A 23,679-nucleotide genomic window follows, 5' to 3' on the forward strand; every position below is an offset into this window, starting at 1 on the left:
AAGGTTTACAGCACAAGGAGTAACATATACTGTAAACACTGCCTGATCATCTGTAAGCCCCTTCCTTACTGAGTCCATGCAGTCTTTATCTCTTCACCTGCTTCCATGGGCTGTGAACTGTGAGGGAGAAGAGGGAGATAACTGTTCTCCAAATACCAATGTTTCATTTTCTGTAGTGGGGTAATTACTTTGTATGCAAGTGCTGATTTCACTGGCCTTTTTTATTTATTTATTTTTTAAACCGAAAAGTTTTGCTTTAAGAAGGAAACCTGAGCATTAAGAAGTCTTTGCTTTGTGCCAAACCACATCCTTCAGTTAAAAAGTTTTAAAATACATCAATGGCCACCACCATTTTTTTCCTTGTTTGTCTTCATGTCACAGCTTGGGCAGTTAAGGACAACTGGCTTACAGGTCACTGCAATCCCTCAGCTACATTTCTGGTTCGTGGCTCTCTGCTCAAAGGGCTGTGCGAGGCGTGTCACATGTCCCGGCACTGGATGGATTCATCTGAGTGATTTGGAGAAGTATGCACAGCGTGTGTGACAGAAATCTTGCCTCACATTTCCTTCTTAGCAACTCCTCACTTGTACGTGCACGATCCAGTCTTGTTCAGTGTTCTGGCTACAGATTATAATAAGTGGTGGTAGTGTGGAGACAAAAACAGAAGGAGAACTCCTCACCTGACATACACTGGTGACTGAGGAAAGAAGGAAGAGGGTTTTTTTTTTCCTTCCCTAATATCCAAGAAAGTTTCCCTCTCTTCTTCATTTGTGTCCAGAGAGCACATCACCTGTTGAATAGACTCCGTTGTTAATCCTACAGTCTTCAGTCCTCATGGAGTCTATTAATTCCTCCTCTGAATCCTCCTCCTCTTCCTCCTCTGGGGCTGACAGACTGGATGTGGGGCCTTTACATATTTTTAAGTGTCGAGTGAGGTGGTATTTGGTCAGATAAGCTTTGGAGCATTTTTCGCAGACATAGTCCCTCTTTCCTTCATGTGAATTGAGATGCTTCTTCAGGTGATTTGTCCTCAGGAACAGTTTGTCACACTTGGGGCACTTGATCTGCCGTTCTCTGCAAGACACAAAAAAGTGAGTTTGCTCCTGTCACAAGGCAGCTGATATTAAAGTGCTGATTAAGGTCCATGTTCTAGCAAGGACAGATACTGCCCTTGATGAAAAGGTCAATTTCCTTCCCACCCTGCAGAATGGGGGGTGGGGAGGAGGCAGGGAAGAACAGGTAAGGAAACAAGGCTGCTGCATGTTAACAACCCTCAGTCTGTAAATGCTAAGCAGAGGAATTTCCCAGACTGCAACAAATTCTGTAATGACACTGCAAAATACCTCCCAGAAGTAGTGCTCCTGGCTCAGGCTGTAGGAATAAGCAGCAAAGCGAGTCTGTGTTTCTGTCTGCCTCTCTCTCACTCATGCTGGCTGCACTACACTGGCTCCGAGGCAGCATAACAGAAGCAGCAATGGATTCCAAGTGAGTACAAAAACCAGATGCTGAAAATGAAATAAGCAAAGGGACTAGCTTTGGGCAAGCGGCTTTTAAGGAGGACTTTGGACTGGGAGGAAAAGTACTGGATGGAGAGATTCTCAGAGCAGAAGACCTGGCCTGGCAGAGGGCTGTGGGTAGGACTGCCTACAGGAGGAGCAGGAGAACAAGCACTTGAGTGAGACCTCTGGGGAGGAAAGGGCCGGGAATGGCTGCACCACACCCCTACAGCAAACAGGCAGAGTTCACTTACAAGGTACTCAGTGACAGTAGCACTGAGAAGTTTGTCCTTTGTGGTCACGTTGGGATGTGGAAACAGTTCTCAGCAAAAAATGAAAAGTAAATGAAACAACCCACTTTCTCTTAAAAATGATGAGCACTCTGGACTGCCATTTCACAAAGAGCACACTTGGAATTTACTGTCTCACTGAAGTACTGCAAACACTAGAGCTCCATAACTGCAGCCAGTAAAACAGGGACTTTGTCTCAAGTGACTTCTCTGTCATTTCAGAGGCTGAACCCAACTATGCTCCTTATGCCAAACTATTTGCAAGCTGGGCTGTTCATAATTTCTTGCACTGGCCAGTCCAACAGCTCCTGTGAGGTCACTTACTGTGTGTGAGTGAGGACATGCTGCTTGAGGTCCTGCCTCCGCATGAAGAGCTTCTCACAGTAATCACACTTGAGGTTCTTCTCCCCCGTGTGGATGACCATGTGCGACTCCAGGTGAGCCTTCTGCGTGAAGGATTTGTCACAGAGGGTGCAGCGGTAATTCTTCTGACCTAGGAGTACACAGGGACACCCAACAGATTGGCACTCAGTGTCCCAAGAAATGCAGTAAGCAAACGAGCTGAAAAATTAATTTCACCACAAAGAAAGGCAGAGTCTTTGTGAACAGGACTTGTTTTCTCCTGCAGTTCCTTCAGACTCAGCTTAAAGGCCTACTTAGTTCTATCTATATTTAGCTATGCAAAAAAAAACAGGCAGCTGACTTCATCATTCCCAAAGCTTTTCATCCTGTGCTCTATGCCCTCAAGCAAAAAAAACAGTATCATGATACTGTTTCAAACCACTGATGCCCTAGTGTGATGCACCTTTCTGCACTTCCTCCTTCTGAGCACTGCTGCTTGTTGTTTCTCCAGTGCTCATGGTCAGCCAACCTTTCACGTTTGTGTTTCTTGTCCACACCAACTGTGTCTCCTGGTTCTGGACATCAAAACACCCCCAGCAGTTCTGTACATTTTTCCACCAAGAGATCCAGGCAAACACTTAAAAAGACTAGTCTTAGCCAAGATGAATTCTTCAGTAAAAACAATGGTAGCTTCCTTTGTAACAGTAACCATGGTAACCATCTGGTTACAGTCTATTAGTACATCCCTATCCTCACTGATTTCCCACAGGGATTTTATCTGATGCCTTACTGGAGCTCAACCACATCTGATGCACTGCATTGCCTTTGTCTGCAAAAACAAGTTCTCTTATCTAACAAACACACAGGTACAAACCTCACTGGCCCTTTGATAACTTCTCTTTTATCCCATTTTTAGGCTTATCAGTACTTCTGTTATTCTTTGTCAGAAATAGTTCAAAACCCCAGCATGCTACTGAGTTCAGACTAAGTTTGAGTACCACTTGAATCCCACCCCACTGACTATCCTGTGATTGTGTATACCACATTAGTACTTGATCAGTCCATTAAAACTCCTGACTACTGCACCCACAGCTTCCTATGGTTGACTTGAGATCACTGAACTCCCAGTTTTATTCCTTTTCCAGCTTTGTAATTTGAACTTTGTGGTTTCCCAATCAGGAATACTGAAAATAAGAGGCAAAAATACCCACACTGTCTCCTGCTGGCCTGGAACTTGACCTTTACCCTCTCTCCTCGCACAGGCACCTGTATAAAGGCCTCAGCCCTCACCTGTGTGGATCTTGAGGTGTGTCCGTAAGTTGCTTGGATCGCTGAAAGCTTTGCTACAGAAATCGCACTTGTGCGGCTTCATGCCCATGTGCCCCATGAAGTGCACGTGCAGCTTGGAAGGGGAGATGAAAGCCTGGGGGCACATGGAGCACTTCCATTTCCTTTCCTTGCCGTGGCCTGGCCCGTGATTGCTGCTGTGCCCCTGACTGGGGAGGTGGTTGTGAATATGGCTGCTCAAATGGGCCTTGAAGTCGGCGTAGGAAGCGCATTCCTTCCCGCAGTGGCAGATGTGCACGTCTGGATGCTCAGGGACACCTTTGGGCACAAAAGCATCTCTTGTAATGAGGCACAGTAAGGCCTAACAGAGCTTGAACAAGTTAACATTTAGTCTGTGGTAGCAAAACCAGCTGCAGAGATTTTCACCTTTGTTCTCTTCAGCTGTGGTGTTGCTTTCCAGCTGTTTCAGATAGGTTATTTGAAATGTTTTGAGGGGCCAAACTGTGGAACAGTTTTGAGCACAGCTCCACCATATCTAAATTATCACAGTCCAAGCTGGGGGAGGATAGGAACATGCTCAGCTCCAAAACTCCCTTAGCCCAGGATGAACAGAAGTAAAATGATTTTTTTTTCAAAACTGTGATCTTTTACTCCTGATCAGTGGAATTAAGTAGGGAAATGTTTCTTTTAAGTGATGGTACTCTGCAGTCATGTAATGTAAAAGAAAACGATGACACGCACCAATGAGAACTGAGAAGGAACATAATGCATTCCCAAGTCACAGAGCTCAGAGATGGCACTGAAAGGAAATTCAAGCTGGGTAAAACTCCCTGCAAAGCCAGCACAAAAGAGCTCTTACTCACCAAGCTGTCGTGCATAGTCCCGGCTGTAATAGAACAGAAGCTCGTGTTCAGGGGGGATGTCCCGAGAGGTGCAAAAGTAAATTTTTCCATCATGAGGATAAGCGACCAGGTTCTGCTCTTCCCGGTTCCTACAGAAATAACAACAGTCAGGAATAAAATGAGAGGAGAGGAGAGGAGAGGAGATGGAGAGGGAGAGAGAAAAGAGAAAAGAAAAAATGAAAAATAAACAAGAAAAAAGAAAAGGAAATAAAAAAGAAGTAAAAATACTAAAACAGAAAAACATTAAAAAAAAGAAAGGGAAATGGAAAAGGGAAAAATAGAAAACGTAGAACAGTACAGAACAGAATAATTTAAATAATGAAAGAAAAGCAGAAAATAAAGAAAAATACAAAAGGAAAGAGAAAAGGAAAAGAAAAATAGAGAAAATGTAGAAAATAATAGAAGAGAAAAATAGAAGAGAAAAATAGAAGAGAAAAATAGAAGAGAAAAATAGAAGAGAAAAAGAAAAGGGAAAGGAAAATGAAAAAAGGAAAGAAAAGAGAAGAAAAGTAGAAAGAAAAGAAAAGTAGAAAGAAAAGAAGAAAAGAAGAAAAAGGAAGAAAAAGGAAGAAAAAGGAAGAAAAAGGAAGAAAAAGGAAGAAAGAAGAAAAAAGAAGAAAAAAGAAGAAAAAAAGAAAAAAGAAAAAAGAAAAGGAAAAGGAAAGAAAAAAATTAGGAAAGGAAAGGGAAAGGAAAAAGGAGAAGGAAAAGAAAATAAAAGATAAAATAGAAAAGAAAAATTAAAAAATGAAAGAAGAGGAGAAGAGGAATGACAAAAAATAATAGAAAAATAGAAAAAAAAGGAAAAATATAATAGGAAATGTGGAACACAATAAGAGCAGAATAGGAAAATAAAAAAAAGAAAAGAATATCAAAGAAAAATAGAAGACAAAAAAGGAAAGGGAAAAAGGAAAGAAATTAAAATAGAAAAAAAAAGAAAAATTGAATAGGAAAAAGAAGAAAATGTAAAGGAAAAGGAAGAGGAAAAGAAGAAAAGAGAAGAAAATAGAAATGGAAAAGAAGAGAAAAATTTGAAATAGTACAGAAAGGAAAAGGAGAAAAGGAAAGATTCCTATAAAAGGGTAGTAAGAACCTCAGCACTTGTCAGCATATAATAAAAACTTTCATGTCACTTCTGTCCTTCTTTAAAAAAGGAAAGAAAAACTAGACCTTGAGAGCCAATCTCCTCCACCAAATGATGCATTTCTCACACCACTTCTGAGAATATTATTAATAGACATTTGAGTGGGCTGAGAGAAGTGAGTTTATGATCTCCTAAGAAACTACCAAAATCTATGTATTTTTCATACACATAGATTCTTCATATACATAGATTCATTTACATAGATATGTCCCTTAAGAGATAGAGAATGCATGACAGAAGAAATAACAGTAATGTTTTAAAGCAAAATTATCTTTAAAAAGTCCTCATGAGGACCCTTTCCAAGATGTGGTCATTCATCTTTCAAGGCAGTATCTGGCATATGTTTGTTCCCAGTATGTGAAACCGGCAGAAGCTCTGCCCCACTGCAGTGGGAGATTAAGTATTATGCTTCTTGACTCCAGCATATCAGAGTGATGAAATGAACTTCAGGAGAAACCTACTTTGTATCACAGAGAAATAAGAAAGGTTCAGTCTTCTCAGTGGACCACGGATGGAGCAATACTTAGGCCAGCCTGGATAGTTTTTATCAGGGACACCAAAAAGACTGAAAAGGACAGGTGTCACAAGCTCTAGGGGCTTGGAACTTAGCCAAAAGAACCCAGGGACACTTTGTTAATAAAGTATTAAAATCAAAAGGACAATCAAGGTCAATTTCAATTGAATGAAGGTCAACCTTCATTCTCCAGTACAGCTTCCTATGAACCTGCAGCTCAGGCTCAAAGCTACTTAGCACAGTACAGGTGGCTCTCACCTGGCTTTGCGTACAAACATCATCCAGTTACATTCATTTTCATCAGTTGTGATGATGCAGAACTCCAGGACACCATTGTGATAGATCTACCAGGAAAAACAAATGCAACTTTAGGACAAAATACAGCAATAAATGCAGTGAAAGTCAACCTCTTCCGTTAAGAGAGGATGTGTTTACCTAGAACAAGCCAGGAAGTCTCCACTGCAACTGCCAACACCACAGCCCTGTTTTCATTCCTTACCTTCCTCTTCACACAGGCACCTTGACCTCTGCTACTCAGGAGGCCAGAAAACCTGTTTATCAGCATCTTTCTCACCTTTACTTCCCAGCAGAAATGCATTTGGCTGCTTTTCTTACAAACCAAATCTTGTGAATAACAAAATCTGGGCAAACAGTACATGTTTTATTTATATAAGTCAGATTTACTTTCTGAAAACGAAATGATGGGGAAAAGAAAGCTTTAAATTTGCTTTCCTAAAACAAATCATTTATCACCTGGGGGAACTTCTGAACAGAGATACAAAACAAACAAACAACTGCTGCCTAGTAATTCATATACAATCTCTGCTGCAAATCCACACATATACTGAAACCACACAGCCCTTTAAAAGAGAAAGCATTAAAGAAAGTTTTTGTACTTCAGGACTGACTACCAGCTGCAAGGTACACAGCTCTGCTGTGATGATACTAAGAATAAAACAGTTAAACTGCATTACTTCTGACTTTTGGCAAGGATGATAATGTTAAAGTTGCTGTCACGTGGTAGCTTTCACCAGATAAAGGCATGCTGGCAGGCTCTGTGAGCTGTAACAGCACTGACCTTCCAGATGTGACTGGCTGCTTTGTCTGTCCAGTCGGCCACCTCCAGGGAGTGGCTCTGCTGCCCGATCAAAGGTCCGAAACAAGTCCTCACAGGAATGGTTTCTCGTGTCCACACACCTATCATTACAAGACCAAAATCTGAAGAAATAAATCATTTAAACAACTAATCATGCATAATAAAGAAGTGGGAGGCTTATGAAATAATAGGTAATAGAGGTAATATCTATGCATAAGATCATCAAAGCTTCTACTTCACATGTGAAGCACACCTATGGCAGAGACAAGAACCACCACCACCACATGACACTAATGGGAGCCGCTTTGGTGTCATTACAAATATTTATTTGGTCAAAAGCAAGTAATTTACTTTTTCAGTAAGCTATAAAACTAATACCCTAGCCACTTGTGCCAATTAAAGTTCTCATGGCACTTTCTGCAGAAGCAGAAAATACTAGTTTCAGTAACTACATTTTGCCTACCTAATCCCCAGGAATTTCCAGAATTGTTGCTGGGCATTGTTAAGCAGCTTCTGCATTTCTCCCCAGAGGCAGCTGTATTTCTGTCATGGGCAGAGGGATTCCTGCATGTATATTATTTATTATTAAACATTAATATATATATATATATATATAGGTCTACATGAATACACTGAATAGCTCTTAGGAATAAACTGGAAACTAGTGCAGCTTGAAAAGAACAGATGTCATCTACTCTCAGCAAGAAGCATCACTAAGCAAGCCAATAATCACATTCTTCTCTAGCCTTCAGATCCTTAGGGTACTGCACTGTACTCTTCGATTTCCAGGTGACAGTGACGTGAAATATAGTAACAAGGTCCACATCCAGTGACAAGGTCACAGTCTACATGCCAAATGTAAATTAAGGGGGGGAAAAAAACAGAGGCACTTGTGATCAATACTCCAATAAGAGCACCCAGAAGGCAGCAAACCAAGCTGATGAACAAGCAGACAGAATTCTCCTCTATTACTTCTAATTGTCATCTTCCCCCACACTGCAGTGCTGCACTGTTTTCTTATCAAAGCTGTGCCTGGGCCGTTTAGCATGATAAAAATAAACACCATACCTTGCTTGACCTGAAGAAGTGCCACACTGTGGCAGCAGCCCTATGGTATAGCTGAAGCCTAAGCAGTAACCAGACCAAAAGGAGCACTTGGATAACGCAAGTCAGGGTGATTACAGAAAAGGGAAGCATCTCTCTCTTGCGGTGTTCCTTTCCCACATTAATCTCCCTACGGTTTTGGATTTCAGGCAGTGAATGTATTTTAAAGTGCTGCAGGGAAGTGCACAGTAATGTGATCCTTACCCGCTTCAGCTCCCATGATAGACTGCCGGAGGAGCAGCTGCTTCGGGAGGGACAGCCTGGCTCGGCTCTCGATTGGGCTGTCGGGGACAAAGGTGACGGGCCCGTGGTCTGGGCAGTCTGACGGATACGCCTTGTCACACAGCGTGCACCCTGCAGAGACAGGAGGGGACAGCAGGCATGAAAAACATACAACAGCTCCTACAGTGCAGTCAGCTCCCTACCAACGTGCTTTGGCTCAGCTCCTGCCAAAGGCTGCTTCTACCACGTTCAACCTGTCCACTTACCAGCTTTTACTCAGAAGAATATGGACCATGTTGTTACAGTCCAGTGGACACTGTCAGTTACATTATATATATATATATCTAACATACATGTCAGTTTCTATCCAATTCAGATCAAATATGAGGATCTCCACCTACCTTCCTGATGGTAAATTGATGACCTAGACTCCAGACTATCCCTACAGGGGAATCTAGCAATGGGAGAGAGCCCACTCTTCATCAAAGCTACTGCAAAATGGATGATAGCGTCTCCAGTGCTGGTGGTAATGCTGGTGATGGAAGAGCCAATTTCACTCTGAACACAAGTAAAATGAACTCTACTGGCAGAAAAATCTAAGACAAACAAAACCAAACACCTTCTAACTGGTTACATTTTTGGAATAAACCAGAAACACTTCTTGCATGTAGACCCTCAAGGATATCCATGTAAATAGACCAATAAGGCTGTCTTTTTAAAATTTTTTGAACATGAACCACAAATCCCCTTACCTCCATTTAAATTCAGACCATGTGTAAATCACAGCAGCAAAAACCTGACCTCACTGCTGCTTTTGAAGGTCTCACTGCAATAAACTCATGCATATGAGTATGCCACTGAATACAACAAAAACAAAAGCCCCAGAAGAATCAGCAGCATCACTTTCCCAATCTGGCATTCAGCAGAAATACTGTTACAAAATAAACCAGTGAAAGTCTTCAGTCTAATAAATCTGAGGGAAAGTACACCATAAAATGCTCTCTAAAGCATTACAATTTCATCTAGAAAAATGATGTCATTTTAATTCTCTGCAGATGGAGCAACCAACACCTGATAAATCACTCAGCAACCACTCTCTTGATAAATAATTATCCTTCTGAAGAAGAAAGGTATTCAGGTAATTAATCAGGATCCCCACAAGACCTCTTGATGATCCAGCCCCAGTATAATAGACTTATCACAGAAGTAGCATTTAGAAGTAGCCTTCAGCAGGCCTGACAAGCAGCTCCATCCTTATATGCTTAAAGATATTTTCCAGATACTTCCTTGATATACCATGGTACCAGAATTTGACCTCATATAAACTACAGTTTGAGCAACTACACATTAACTGATAGGAAAGTACTCCAAAAATTATTAGGTAGAGCCTATGTAAGCATTACTTCATGTGCACAGGTGACATGTAGGAGTAAAGCAACAACAGCCAGACCTGAGTAACGAGAATCACTGTGTGGAATAGCTGCCTTTAAGCATTGCCTGGCACATACCCACTATGGGTCTGCAGACCAGCTCCAAGAAGAGGCAGAGGCAGAGAAGTTCTAGGCATGGGACATTTCCACTTGAAGAAATTCAATCATTCATACATTTTTAAGACGTTGAAAAACAAAAATCTCACATTCTGCAGAAAGTGAAATATACTTCCCATTACAGTCCTTGCCAAACCATTAAAATAAGAAAATCACCGATTACTTCTCTGATTTGGATACCCACAACTGTCAACAAATATGACAAAAAAAAAAGCACTTAAAAGTTTTGCAAACATTCAGGAGTGTAGTGAAGGCACACTTTTTATTTCCTGCTTAGGAAACAGTAGGAACAGTAAAACGTTTTCTGAAAAAGGCCACGACTCCAGCTACCTCAGGGAGGAAAAACCACTACTAATGGGCTCTAAAACAACTCCTTGTCCTTGCTGTCACCTGTCTGGACACAAATTCCTGGTTATTCAGGTGAAGTTTAAAAACATAAACAAAAAGTTAAAATTTAAACCTCCCCAAGCCAAGAATCTGTTTTGCAAATCACATGCAAGCACAAGGCATACAGCAGCCATTTAAATGTCCTTCCAGAGGGGAGCATCATCTGGAAAACAACTTAGGACTATGTTCAGTATAACAACCAAAAAGCTGGCACATCAAATCTCCCTTTAATAGAGTAAGAGAAGTGATTTCACCTTAAGCATGTTGGATATCACAGTATTTGGATCATTATTTGTTCTACATGCAACAGATGCTTGTAGGAAACTCTGAGTGCATCAACTGTAAAACTCTTCCTCAGGGAATTGCAAATTCATCATGCCCATCTGATTTGAAGTTGTATTTTATCCCACAGAATGAAATCTTAATAAATTAATCCAAATGTCTGACTGACTAGACACTTTACACTAAACTGCACCTCTCCCCTCGCTAATCAAGGCACTGTATCTTTCAATGTCTTAAAATTTATGTTCTGCAGGCAAAACAAGCCATTAAGTTCTGGCAGTTGTAGGGCCAGACTGGATGGAGAGCAGCACGCAGCAATGCTACCACATATAATAAAAATGAATATAAAAGCTGGCCTTATGTTTCAGTGGCAGGAAGCCAGACATCCTGCAGGTGAAAGTTCAATTCTTTCTCCCAGCAAATGAGAGCTTCTCAGTTCTCAAACACCACTCCTTGAATGATAACAGGACTGGCAACACAATACCCAGTGCTCTTCTCTTCCTAGAGATCCACTAACCTCTGGACTAAAGTCCTTTGATGAGAATAATTAGAAATATTTTAAAGTTCCTTCCCTCTGTTCTTTTTTTTCCTCTTTAGAACAAAATCTTCATGATGACTGTTCATGGTTTAATATAAATTTTGAAAAATCACGTAATGTCATACTCAACAATTACAACCATTTGATGACAAGTATGGCTTGTGGCGGTGTTTGTTGTGTATTTTTAATGGGGCAAGAAGAGTCACTTGTGATGTAACTTTATAAAAACAGAAGTCTCACTGGAAAGGATATCAAGCATATCCACCAAATCAAGAGCTTCATCAAGATTCAGCTTCCAACCTCATGGCAACATGGGAAAGGGATACAAAGAGAATTATGCTACAACATCTTACTATGTCTTCTACTACTTCCAACTACTGTTGTTTCACAACGGTTAATCTGGCACTGCAGATGTTTCAAATCCTGGACTTGTTAAATAACTGGTTTTTTCACCATAAATCTTTAAGGCTAGTAACCAGAGTCCTGCCACACCAGACAATAGCTACATGACAAACCCTACCCCAAAAAAGCAGGAAATGTCCACTCACATATGGTAAACAAGGTTGCCATGTTCTCCTTGTTGGAATTGGAGTCTTCCATTTGCAGAGACGATGGTACAAAGGCAAGATTGTCTGCAGACACATCCACATGGCTTGGCCCCATGGGTACTTCCTGACTTATGGAAGACACTGCCACGGGTTCCAGGCTGAGGCCCACTTCATGCAAGGCTACTGAGTCCAGGGAAGCGAGGTTGTGTGAGGTAGGGAGCGCCACACTCACAGAGTTGGTGCTCATGGCCACAGTATGAATGGGGTCATTTAGTGTGCTGTCCGATATCCCTGTCACCCGCCCGGCAATGTGGTCGGGCTCCATGACAACAGGGAGTTCCAAAGTGCTACCGTGAATGGGAATGACACCGCCGTGTCCCACAGCGTCTGATGTCAAGTTACTCCCCACTGTGTCTACGGCTAAAGGTTCGTGGCTCCGGGAGCCGTTCGGGATCTGCGTGTGATCCCCGCCTACATCATCCATTGTAAGCTCCTCTGTCATCCCATCTGTAGAGATGGGGCTGGTTACCCTCGAAACGCTCTCCATGGTGATTGTAGTATCCAGCGCTACCTCGTGGCTGTCACTAGCATGCAGATTTTGAGGACCGTGTGTGTTCACTGTGCGGGAGTCCATGGAGACAATCCCTGGCTCCAGCCCCACGGTCCCACTGGGCTGGTAGGGATCCAGGGCTGAGGGATTGTTGGAGACCGACAATGCTGGATTGCTGTCAACATTTATAGTGTTGGGATGGATGTACTGAGGTGGTGGTCTGTCAGCCAAGTAAGATAAGATACCTGATAGGAAGAGAGGGAGAAAAAGAAGGGAGTGAGATTACAACAGTTTTCAATCTTGAATAAAAATCGGTCAAAGCATAGTACACTGAGACCCAGATCCCTGAAGACATGTTCTCTACATTACTTCCAATTAAAATCCACTAATTCTAAAACATGGCTCACAAACATATGCCAGCCTAATGCTCTTGTCAAAGTATCACTTGACAACTAATTCTGAGTTTCCATCCAACAGAGCAAGTCTTCAGCTATTTCTCAAACTCTGAACAGCCAAGTTAATGGCAGGATTCCACCTAGGCTGCTCAGTACAAAGGTCGAAAAAGAAAGAGGTTCTTCACATTTTAGGCTTAATTTTTCATTCCCAAGAAATAGCCCACAAAGGATAAAGGACTGCTATGGAATCTATAATTTGATAATTCCTGGTTCATCTGTGCTAGAAACAGAAACAATTCTGCAGGACACATAATTTTTCATTAGGTATTCAAGTTTTAACAATGACTCCTTCCTTCCTCTAAGACTTGGTGGTATAACTGTCCATCTCATCTCAGAGGTCATCAATTGTAATTCTGAAGGGCAAAGACAAGTTCTCTCACAGATTTCATGAGTCATCTGCTCTCTTTCCTTACATGAAAGCATGTTGTTTCTCCTAGAACAATAGCTTGGTTGAATTTAAATCAGAAACCCTACCATCTTTTCTGGTAGTTCTGGGAAGCTTCTCAACATCAAACAACCTTGAAACTTAAGATACGAAGAAACACTAAACTGTGTTTACATACTAAAAACAAAAACAAAAAAAATCTTTGGAAGAAATACAACAGCACATTCAAGTAAACATTATTTCCAGCAGAGGCAGATTTTGCAGATTCTGCAAGATCTGATTCAGCATGTTTCTTCTTAGCCCTCAACCCTATGAGCCACTTGTTCAGTAGGGGTTTTCCATTCAAATATATTTGTTATTACAAGGATGCAAGCACAAAAAAAATCTTCCTGCAGCACAATAAGCCAAGAAATGAACAGTTTAATTTAATCAGCTGCATCAAATATTTCTGCATGCAATGCTGCCTTGTGGCTTGAACACAGAGGATCCTTGATGGCAGCAAGATGACTGACAGAAGAACCCTATAAAACACCACAGGAAGATTATCCCAGCTCAGAAGAATGGCAAATACCTTTGGTCCTAGTGAACAATCTCCTTGTCTATTCTTTGGCTACTAAACAGGCAGGCATGCAGTGCAGTAGGAAAGGTTAGTCCTAAGCAGCTGGAAAGTTCAGCCATCAGTCAACAGGCAGCTGCTAGAGATCTGGGCTGTTACAGTTTATTCCCAGCCCAGGCTGAACCAACAACACTCAGTGAGTCACCGTGAAGACAGTTTTGCACCCTGTCAATCTTAGCTACCTAACAAAACCAGGACTGCATTTAAAGTTCCAATTTCTGTGTTTTCATACATTAACATGTAAAATTCTACATTTATACTCCAAAGTATGTGTGAGAAAGAAATCAAGATAGAGTCAGTGTGTTACACCTTTGGAAATCACCTTGAAGAAAAATGAGGAAAAAACGTGCCATGGATTAAATGGGTGGGTGTCGCCCTGAAAACTCAGCTTCTAAGCTTGTTGACATGGTTTTCTAAGGACTTTCCCAGGACAGTAACTGTAAACATAGATATGTGTACATTCTTTCTGTTATACGTCCTGTGATAGGCATCTCTCATGGCCAGTGCAGTGAGAAAGTGTTATCCTGACCACCCAATCCCTGGCCGTGGTCAGAAGCCTATAAATCCTGGGAGGAAAAATAAAAGCTCTCTTTCTTTCACCACACCTCGACCTGTGTCCGTGTGATCTATTCATCTTCAGCAGCAACAGGTGGGAAAGTACCAAACGCCACAGCTGATGTCTTGCCCTCTTTGAGCTTTGAACTACTGACCACCCATTATGCACATATTAAATACTGCTTCAGACTACAGGAGAAGAAAAATAGAAGCAATAGAAGCAACTTCAAGCTACAAGCCAGAAGCCACTGGAGACAGAAACCAGGCATGCTTTGTTTTCTGTTAATCCTAAAATCAAAGCAGGAGGAGCAATCAAAGGTTAGGTTTAAACAGAAAATGCCCTGCAATTCTTTTCATACACAAATATAGAAACAGATACCTGAAAATAAAGGTGTGTAAATGACACAACAGTCTCCAGACAAACTCAGGGAAACAACAGCTCTGTCAAACTGTCAGTTATGCCTGCTTCAGGACAGAAACAGATGGCTCTTAAAACAGTTTCTCTTTCTGTTCCCATCCATCAGCACCAGAGCACTTACCAGGTAGAATGTGTCTGAAATAGCTGCTCTCCAGGTGAGGGTATGGTGGTGGAGGTAGGGTGTAGTTTCTCTCTGGTATACCACACATCACTCCTCGATCCCCAATACCCATTGGGAGCATCAGAGACAGAGCAGAGGGCAAGGAGCTCAAGGAGGGGCCCAGGTTTGGAATTGCAACAGGCAAGCCTGCAAGAGAAAATTCCCATTTAAATTCAAAAGAACTCCCTGAGTTTATGAACACATGAGCTAACAAAGAGATTACTAATTCTCCAGGAGCTCTAACCCTAAGGAAATACAGCATGGCACTGTCCAAGTAAGGTGCCAGGCATCAAAGAAAAGATCAGTTATCAGAGCACTGAAAGGCATGCCTGCATATGGCTAGATCTCTTTTGATACGTTTTGTAGGGCTTGCTTCTATTTGACAATTGTAATGGACTTCTGTCTGTGCAGCCCCCTGGAAAGAAGTGCTATGAAAACAATTTTGCTTTACAAGTGATTTTTCACTGGAGAGAAATTAGACATAGATGAAGAAAGATTTTCAGCTACAGCTCTAATTTCAAAGGATTCTGATACTACTCACCTGCAGTGCGAATCACCCCATTAAAACTAAACGAGTCTCCCACTAAACCGTAAGCCTGACAAGCACTTGTGCCTTTTGCTTTGCCCACAAAAGCAACAATTTATGGTTTCCCCTTCCCCCACTCTTCATCATTTCACTACCTACAGTATGACATTCTATCAGAGCAGGCACTGCTGCCCAGTTATAACACAGAGCAGGAGCTGTAATACCCCATGTGGGACCCTCCCCATTACCTGGTGCTGGTATGGCGTTGTGAGTGGGTGATGCTGCCAAGCCCAAGTGACTTCCTGAGACTGGCAGGGCATTGCTCACAGAGGAGGAGGTCAGCTGGTCCATCCCTACAGGACTCAAGTTCATTTCATTCATTCTGGAGACAAGGAACAGAGAGGGGAGCAGGAAAAAGAAACAGATGCAAAAGCATTCCTGATTACTGACTGTACTGTGGTAAGGAAAGGTTGAGCAAACAAACTCAAAATCTGATATTGGCATATAAAAAAGCTACACATAAAACACATCATCCACTCACATGGTCATCACATCATGGTCAACACATATTGACCATATTAGATAGCAATAATCAGGATTAAAAAACAGTTCAGAAAGACAAATCAGACCACCGCTTCCTCCTTGCCATCCAGAAAACAAAGTCTTGCTCCTAGTAGTAAAAGCCATTGTGATTAAACTATTGTGAACACAGATCCATTTACAAGTGGAATGTCAGAAACACTCAGATGACAGCACCTGATTTATATTTCATGACTTCTGGACACCACATCCACATTCAAAATCCAAACTCTGGGGGAAAGATCACTTCAAACCGGTAACAGACACACAACCTCTAATTCCCCATCAGTTCAAATCAGGCCAATAGTGACAAGAGTTACCACTGCAAAACAGCCACAACGCAGTTTTAACAGACTGCCTCTGTCTGGTTCCACATGTTCCTGACACATTAAAACTGGCACCACGGATGCCACGTTATTTCACTGATCAACCTCACTGCTCAAGTGGGCACACACCATGAGTAGCTACAGGAACCACACAACACCCCAAACCCTCAGCCTTGGTAGAAACCATGTCAACTTGGAGCACATGTATCCTTTGGGGTCTCAAGCTGCACATGCAGCCCGAACCAGTCCGCAGGGATGAGGACACCATGGAGACACGGTCTACTCACACTTGTCACGACTTTGCAAGGCGTGCCTGACCTAGGCTGTGCCCACCCCAGCCCTGCCACCCACACACCAGGTCTAACCAGCAGCTCCTAGGGCCAGCCAAACCAGCTGTCCCCACTGCAGCCACACACGCAACATCCCCCAGGCTGACCCAGGCCTCGCACATGGCCTTTGCCAGCAGCAGGCCCAAGCGCTGCAGTGCTGATGGAGAGCTGGAGCTTGGGCTGCCACCCCGGTAAGGAAAGGTACCACTCGTCCAGGAAAAACGGCAGAATCCACCAAACTCACGCAAGTTAACAGCACAAGATCTCAGCCTGGAAGGGGCCCGTAAGGAACATCGAGTCCCCTCGAGTCGCAGCTCCTCGCAGACCACCTGCCACCCCGAGGGCTGAGCCCAAACGGAGTCGCCACTTCCACCTCGGCTCTGCCCACCTCCGGCACCCTCGCACGACCGCCTGCCGCCCCGCCTGCCACCAGGAACGGCTCCGCAGGGACGGGGCCGAGGGCTCCGGCTGCCCGGCGGGGCAGGGCATTTCCAGGCGGCTGCCGAGGATGGCGATGCCCGGAGCGGGGAACCACCACCCTCGCCCCGGGGCCGAGCCTCGGGGCCTGCGGAAAGCGCCGAACGCTTGAGGGACCCCCTCCCCTGCTCGTCCCCTCGGCCGGGTGCCCCCCGCGGTCCCGCCCGCCTGGCCCGGTGCCCCAGGGCGCTCACCTGGGGTGCATGGGGCCCGCCGGCAGAGCGCCCGCAGCCGCATCAGGGCCCTGCGCCCCGGCCCGCAGCCCGCCCCCGGCTCCGGCTCCGGCTCCAGCCACGGCCCGGCCGCAACCCCCAGCGCCGCCACCGCCTCATGGGCGGGACCCGGGCGGCGCGGGCCCGGCGCGGGCGGAGGGAGGCGGAGGGAGGCGGGGATGGCGGAGGGAGGGGGCCGGGGCCGCTTCCGCCGCCAAGTGCCGGAGCCAGGAAGCGGCGCCACCGCCCCGGGGCTGGGCCGCTCCCCGCCCGCCCCGAAACCCTGCCCGAGCCTTCCCGTGCCGCCTCTTCCACAAGGGTGCGATGCTTACTCCGGTTTTCCGCACAGGATTCCCGCACAAGATTCCCAGATATCTCACTGCTTTCTTGTTTTTTCATCCCTCGTATCTGCTGTCTTTGAGGGTTGCGTTGTGTGTCCTCCGGTACCGTCAGCCCGTACGTGCCCAGCTGCCTTCTGGACATCGTCGTTCAGTTATGGTTGATCGTATGTGCAGTTCTGGCTAAGGTGACATTGCAAAGGAATGTCTTGATGTGTGCCAGCAGCTCTGTAGTTCGCCTGCGACACGTGGATAGTCATCGTATACGCTGCTCGAATCAGTCGCCGCGTTCCTTCAGGGCGAGCAGCTGTTTTCTGGAACACTGCAATGGGCTTTGGTAATTTGCTTGTGCCTGACTCTTAAGTGATGCCTCATTAAATGAGTCGTCCCTCGATAGGATGTCTGCGCAGGAGGAAACTCAAAGTATTTTTCTGTCTGTTCTCTTTTGATCTAAAGAACCTAAATGTAGGATATGTGAGGATCATTCCATGATCTAAAGAGCCTAAATGTAGAGGTCGTTTTAGTTCAGTACAAACCTATCGATTCTTCTGCTGGTGGAAACATACTTTCCTCCTTTGGCTCTGTCAGAAAGTTAAACACCTTGTATACACTTGTTTTTCAAGCTCTCTGTAGCTGAAGGAGAGAAATGGTTTGCTACAGTGCTTCATCCCATCCTGAAGCAGGTGTCCGAGATGTGTGAGAAAAATTCCCTTTGCAGCTGCCTTTCTGTGTCTATGGCCTGAAACCGGGACCTGCACAGTGGGTTTCGTATAAATATCTAACATCTAAGGGAGTACATTTAGGCAAAGTAAGTCCAGGTCTCTGTCATTCATGACCAAAAGAATGACTCTAGTTAGTTTACCACATATCACACAACCTCTCCTCCACCAAGCCAAATAATCCTTAGCCTAACCATGACTGACTGATTGACTATCCAAATTGGCCCACAAACATTATTTCAGCAAGTCAAAAAAGAGCTCACAAAATCCTCAGGTTTTTATGGACTGCTAATCCTGTGATGGGGGCTTTAAGTCTGCTTCATTTTTGTGTGTGTAGTCCCCCATATTCACATGTTGGTGATAATACTTCACATCTTTCTTAGAACCTACAGTGAATGGCTACAAGCCCAAAAATCTCTCATGTCACTTAACATTTCCTAATAGGAGATGACAGGAGACCTTCCATTTTCAGTTCTTATCCTTAAAACTTCACCGTCAGTACATCTCAGTTGTGTCCTGAAATGCTAGGTTATCCCAAGCCCTCAGTTTGTCTTAATTCCAATTATGATACTGCAATTCTACAGTAGAAGTGCCGTGGCACTGAAATCTTTGTGCTGTTTCAACTATCTGAGCTGAAAGTAATACTTCAAGCCTATGAGCCAGATTGGATGTAGTCATACATAGATAAGAGTATTTTTTCTTACTGTCAAGCATGAGTCCTCTGAGATTCCAGCTTTTTTTGTAGTCACTTTACTCCCTTGAACTAGTGATATCTTAACTACCAGTTTAAAGCAGAAGTATCAAAGGAAGCCAGTGATAATATGAAGTGTCACTGAATGAGGAATTAATCTCTGTCTACAGAGATGTATACTGCATGCCCAAGGTATTGCAATAAAACACATTTGGGAACTGTTTCTTCTGCAAGGAAAGATTTTTTTTTATATACCAAATGCTTTTATCATGTGTGAAGTGTTTTGATAAGACAACTGCACCATGTCTCCTGAAAGCCTGGTTTATTGACATTTATAGAGGTACTTGGTGCGTGAGAAACAAATTGCTCAGCTATTTTTCAAGTTCTGTTCAGATGCTGGAGACATACAGAGAGATGAGGGAGACTGAAGCCACAGGGGAAGGAGGTACAGTGAACATGCTTCAGTCCTTCCCTGCAGTGTGAGCCAAAGTCCCTTCTGGACCATGCCCATGTCTTGGCACAGTTAGTTCTCTTCTGTTACTGCAAACCTGCCCTTGGGTTCTTTCTCACACCAGAGTAACACCGGAATGAAAATTATGCAAAAAGCCATTTTACCATCAAAAATCAAAATTTCTCATCACCTTTTATTGGCTTGTCAGCACCTTGCAGGCCAGTGACTATTGTGACTATTTTGGTGATAGTCACAGTATGAAGCCTAGGTAGTCTATGTGCAGCTTTCACTTCTAGGTTTAGGGTTGGAAAGAAATGACCCATGCTTAATGGTAAAACAGGACATAACACACACAAACCTACTTAATCCTGTATTCCTGCACCTCAGTCTCAAGCAAAGTTATTACTATAATTCTGTGAGAGCAGTTAACAAGTGAATCTGTTAATTACATATTTTTGTATCTGTTAATAAATTGCAGCAGCCTAGACAACCTCTGATATGTATAATAGATCCTAGAATTTGACATATTTACAGCACAGTAAAATATAAGAAATGCACAATATTATGAGAGTTTCAACCTAAGAAATGCAGTTTTTTCTCCTTAAATTCCCAGTGTATTTTCTTCTTCCTTCTCAGTAACGTGTTCACAGATAAAACAGCTAGGACATCTGTTGGGGAGTCAGTGGACTTGCATGTGTTCAGCTGATTCTTGTGTTTCTACTGCAGTATTTCCACCAATGACTTTATTTTCATACACAGAGGAACATAGGGTCAAGGAGGAACTGTTTTTTTGAATAATTCAAAGTAATTCTAATCATTGTGTAATGTCAGTAGTGTTATTCATGGTTATGGTTCATGTGGGAGTGGGAACATGTTGAGGCTTCTTTTGTACAAAAATTACATACTTATAGATATTGTGTTAGGATATATGCAATTAAAACCACAACTAAATTGTATCTGGAAGGAAGATGCTTAAATGTTTTATTTTTAGATATGTCAAGAGTATTTTCTGTTTGTTTTGGCTGGGCAATTAAGTGCTTACAGTGAAGTATAAGAAAAGGAAGAGAACCTGTTTGAATAGCATAGATGATGGAGTGTGTAAGGAATCTCCCAGCATCCCCATTTAGACTTTGTATTTACAAACAACACAAAACAACAATGAAGCCAAAACCCAAAAACCTAAGCAAAAGCTAAACATACAATATGTGTATAAAGAGCACGAGCTCTGCCATTGTGGAGCAGCGAACACCTGATTTGTACTGCCTGGAAAGCAAACCAGGTCACCTGCTTTGTATCAGCATGGCAGATACTGCATTCTGGAGTCAAAGCATCATCCAGACGAAGGTGTGAAGAGGACTTAATTGGAAAAACAGTGTTAGAAAGAAGATCAAAGGCTTATCTTAAAAGAGGAACATTATTCATGTAGTCTTAACCTACTCTTAAAAGTGAAAAGAATGTGTATTAGCCTTTCCCTTTGGTGGTCCAGTCCTGCTACTTTCACTGTGTCTGCATGTGTAGACATGTTGAGACTTTGTGCAGAAATCGGTACAGGAACGGTAAATTGCTTTAATCCTGCTCACGCTCTCAACAAGGACCTGCAGTGGGATGTAAGATGTGTTGGCCTTGCCCTGGTTCTCTGCCCAGGGGCAAATCCCTTTCCGAGCAAGTGACGTTAGATTGTCAGCAAGATACCACATTCATCAAAAGCCTGTGGCATATTTTCTCATTTCTCTTGCACACAAACAAATTCAGAGTCCGTTTGATATGAGATCAGCTTCAATAATTCAGGTCAACAATTAACATTTACCCACAATTTTTCTTCATGTATTTCTCTAAAGGATTAGCAACATGGATTTTTCTGTCAGAAGAGAAGATGTCTTTAGCACAGGTGCAATTCTGACACCCTGGGAAGTGCTGGTGGCCTGCATTTACAGTAAACATAGAAAAGAGGTCTGGTAGGAGGGCACAGTGCATTTGCATGACAGAACTGAAATGTAACCCTGCCTTTTGAACATGGCCAGGCTGCTGGCAAGGTCATGGAGAGCTGTGAAATGATCTGGCAGCTGAGCCCCCCAAGAGGCATACTGCCATTTCCTTACAGGAATTCTGCCAGAGAGCAGTGTTTTAAATCTAATGATAACACAGATCAAATGGCCTTTGCCTGCTTCAGGTATTTGCTTAGAGGTCAACATCCTCTTTGTTTTAAGAAAACTGTAAGTCCTGGCCTAGCCTAGTGCTATAGTGGAGGAGCTATTTTCCTTAAAGCATTCATTTCTGACAACATTTCTGGACAACAAAGTTTAGAGTTCCAGAAATATTGAAAAGTACATCCTGATCAACTGTTTCCAAAGATTTTTTAAAAGGCAGAAAGACTCTCACTTATTTGATCTGAAATGAGCGGTACATACCCTGGGGCATTCCCCATTACTTTTTGCTCAGGCTTTTGAGCCATTTTGGTGCTGATTCCAGCCCTGACATAAGCCAGAGTCCAGGACTGTCCTCACTCATCTCTGTCTGGAATGGTCTGCCTGTATGTTCGCTGTACATTTGAAGATTACCACTATTTTTTTGAAGCTGCAGAATAGGCCAGCAGAGACACAAAGGCTGACTCAAAAGTGCATGCTGCTCACATCATTGCTGCTAGTTTCTAGCTCAGCAGAGGCACAGATGTGTTTCACAGAGTGGAGAATGTTGTTTTTCAGTTACTGACACTCCTGAGGCAGTTTCGTACGAAACACTGAACAGGATGGAAACTTCCACTTTGAGCAAAAGAACAATTTTAATAGAGCCTACACACCTGTACCTTTTCATGTCTGTCCCTTCCCACAGCTCTCCCAGACCAAACATTCGATTCCCCAAACTGATGATGGCAAAAAAAGGAGACTCAGTTAACTGTGAGTATGTGTTTTCAACAAAAATCTGTAACTACAAAGTTCTTGAACAACAACATGGGAAAAGTCAAAGACAGTCAAGTTGCTGCAGAGGAAGATCCTAACACAGCAGGGTGGTGTATGGTTAGCTTAGATCTGTGCCTTTCAGAAGAAAGGCACAGACAAGGACATTAGGGCTTTATACTGCCAAAAGTATAAAGTTTATGTCTTTTGTTCACCTCTTTGCTTTGGCAAGCTGCAGGTAAAACTGGAGGACAGCACAGACCAGGCATGGCCAAGAGGGTCTTTCATCTCTCCCATTAAAGCAGTGTGTAGGGTCCATCAGGTAAGCCAATATCCATGTAAACATCTGGTAATAGCTTCACCTGGGGCTATCAGGGCATCACCTTTGTGTTTGTTTGTCTGAGGCAAGTTCCCATAGGGATGACCAGAACATTCCTACAATGAGCAGAAACACACAAAACGTTGAAAACTGTTTGAAAATGCCAAAACACTCATGTTCAATTTGTGAAACTCACACTTCTTGAAAAAAACCTCTCTTAGGGCGAAGAAGGCAGTTTTCCTCTTACGCATGCACGTCGTACATTCTTGATCTGACAAGACTTGCAACCACAAGAGAGCACTCTTTCCTTTGAAGATGTCTCAGCTTCCCCAGAAAGCTACAGATATGCCCTATAAGTTTTGCAAACTGCTTGTGAGCTGTTTCAGTTAGACCAGAGCAGCCGAAACAACAAAGCTTGCAGTTGTCTTCTGGATTTCATTGTGAAAAGCCTTTGGGTAGTTTTTAGATGACAGAAGATCCTTGGTTCCTGGAAGTGAGGAGTTCTGCCAAAACTTTGAAGATCCCTGTAAACTTTGCAAATTACCCATCTTTTGGAGACAATTATATCAAATGATATCATGGATTACAATACATGAGAAGTGTTTAGAGCCTGGAAGATTATTTATGTTTGGCATTAACTATTACGGTCATAATTTCAAGTGGAGAGAAAAGGAATACACAGGAACCCTCTTATTATCTTTTGAAATATGAAGATCACAGGAAAAGAAGGGTTTAAATTGTGGAGCGATGGTCCTCAAAACCTGTCTGTACATTAACTGGCATCCTACACCTATAAACACAACAAGGCTTTCCAGGCACAGTGTGGACCTCATGAGCTGTTAGCCTTGCTTTGAGATCTGAGTTTTTATACACCGCAGGAGGAAGCTGCAGCGGGGCAGGGTACCTATACAAATGTTGGATTAATACATTGGAAGCCAAGTTCCAGAGCTAACACTCCACTGGTGAGGAAAAAAAGAAGC

The 23,679-nt window shown here is 43.1% G+C and overlaps 1 protein-coding gene across 4 annotated transcripts; it reads right to left on the reverse strand.

Annotated features, from left to right (window-relative positions):
* Positions 1–673: 673 nt before the first annotated feature.
* On the reverse strand, positions 674–17,798 carry LOC131593016 (PR domain zinc finger protein 4-like). Of its 4 annotated transcripts, none has more exons than XM_058865157.1 (11): positions 17,620–17,798; positions 15,613–15,746; positions 14,800–14,985; positions 11,700–12,494; positions 8,380–8,529; positions 7,054–7,193; positions 6,234–6,319; positions 4,279–4,406; positions 3,419–3,733; positions 2,111–2,279; positions 674–1,074 (listed from the first exon to the last, which is right to left on the reverse strand). In XM_058865157.1, the coding sequence occupies exons 2-11, from the start codon at positions 15,743–15,745 to the stop codon at positions 765–767; spliced, it is 2,412 nt and encodes an 803-aa protein (XP_058721140.1). In that variant the 5' UTR covers position 15,746; positions 17,620–17,798; the 3' UTR covers positions 674–764. The 4 variants fall into 4 exon arrangements, with proteins under 4 accessions (XP_058721140.1, XP_058721141.1, XP_058721139.1 ...); XM_058865158.1 differs by lacking the exon at positions 17,620–17,798 and adding an exon at positions 17,270–17,342 and having other exon boundaries at positions 7,054–7,172; XM_058865156.1 differs by lacking the exon at positions 17,620–17,798 and adding an exon at positions 17,270–17,342.
* Positions 17,799–23,679: the final 5,881 nt, after the last annotated feature.

Source organism: Poecile atricapillus, chromosome Z, assembly GCF_030490865.1.
Source record: "Poecile atricapillus isolate bPoeAtr1 chromosome Z, bPoeAtr1.hap1, whole genome shotgun sequence".
Taxonomy (NCBI): domain Eukaryota; kingdom Metazoa; phylum Chordata; class Aves; order Passeriformes; family Paridae; genus Poecile; species Poecile atricapillus.

Bases quoted from the DNA above. Each gene is read 5' to 3' on its own strand.
- LOC131593016 (XM_058865156.1), bottom strand. The intron at 8,530-11,699 runs GTGAGTGGACAT...CTGTCTCTGCAG, and splicing joins GGCAACCTTGTTTACCATAT to GGTGCACGCTGTGTGACAAG. The intron at 1,075-2,110 runs GTAAGTGACCTC...TGTGTCTTGCAG, and splicing joins CATGTCCTCACTCACACACA to AGAACGGCAGATCAAGTGCC.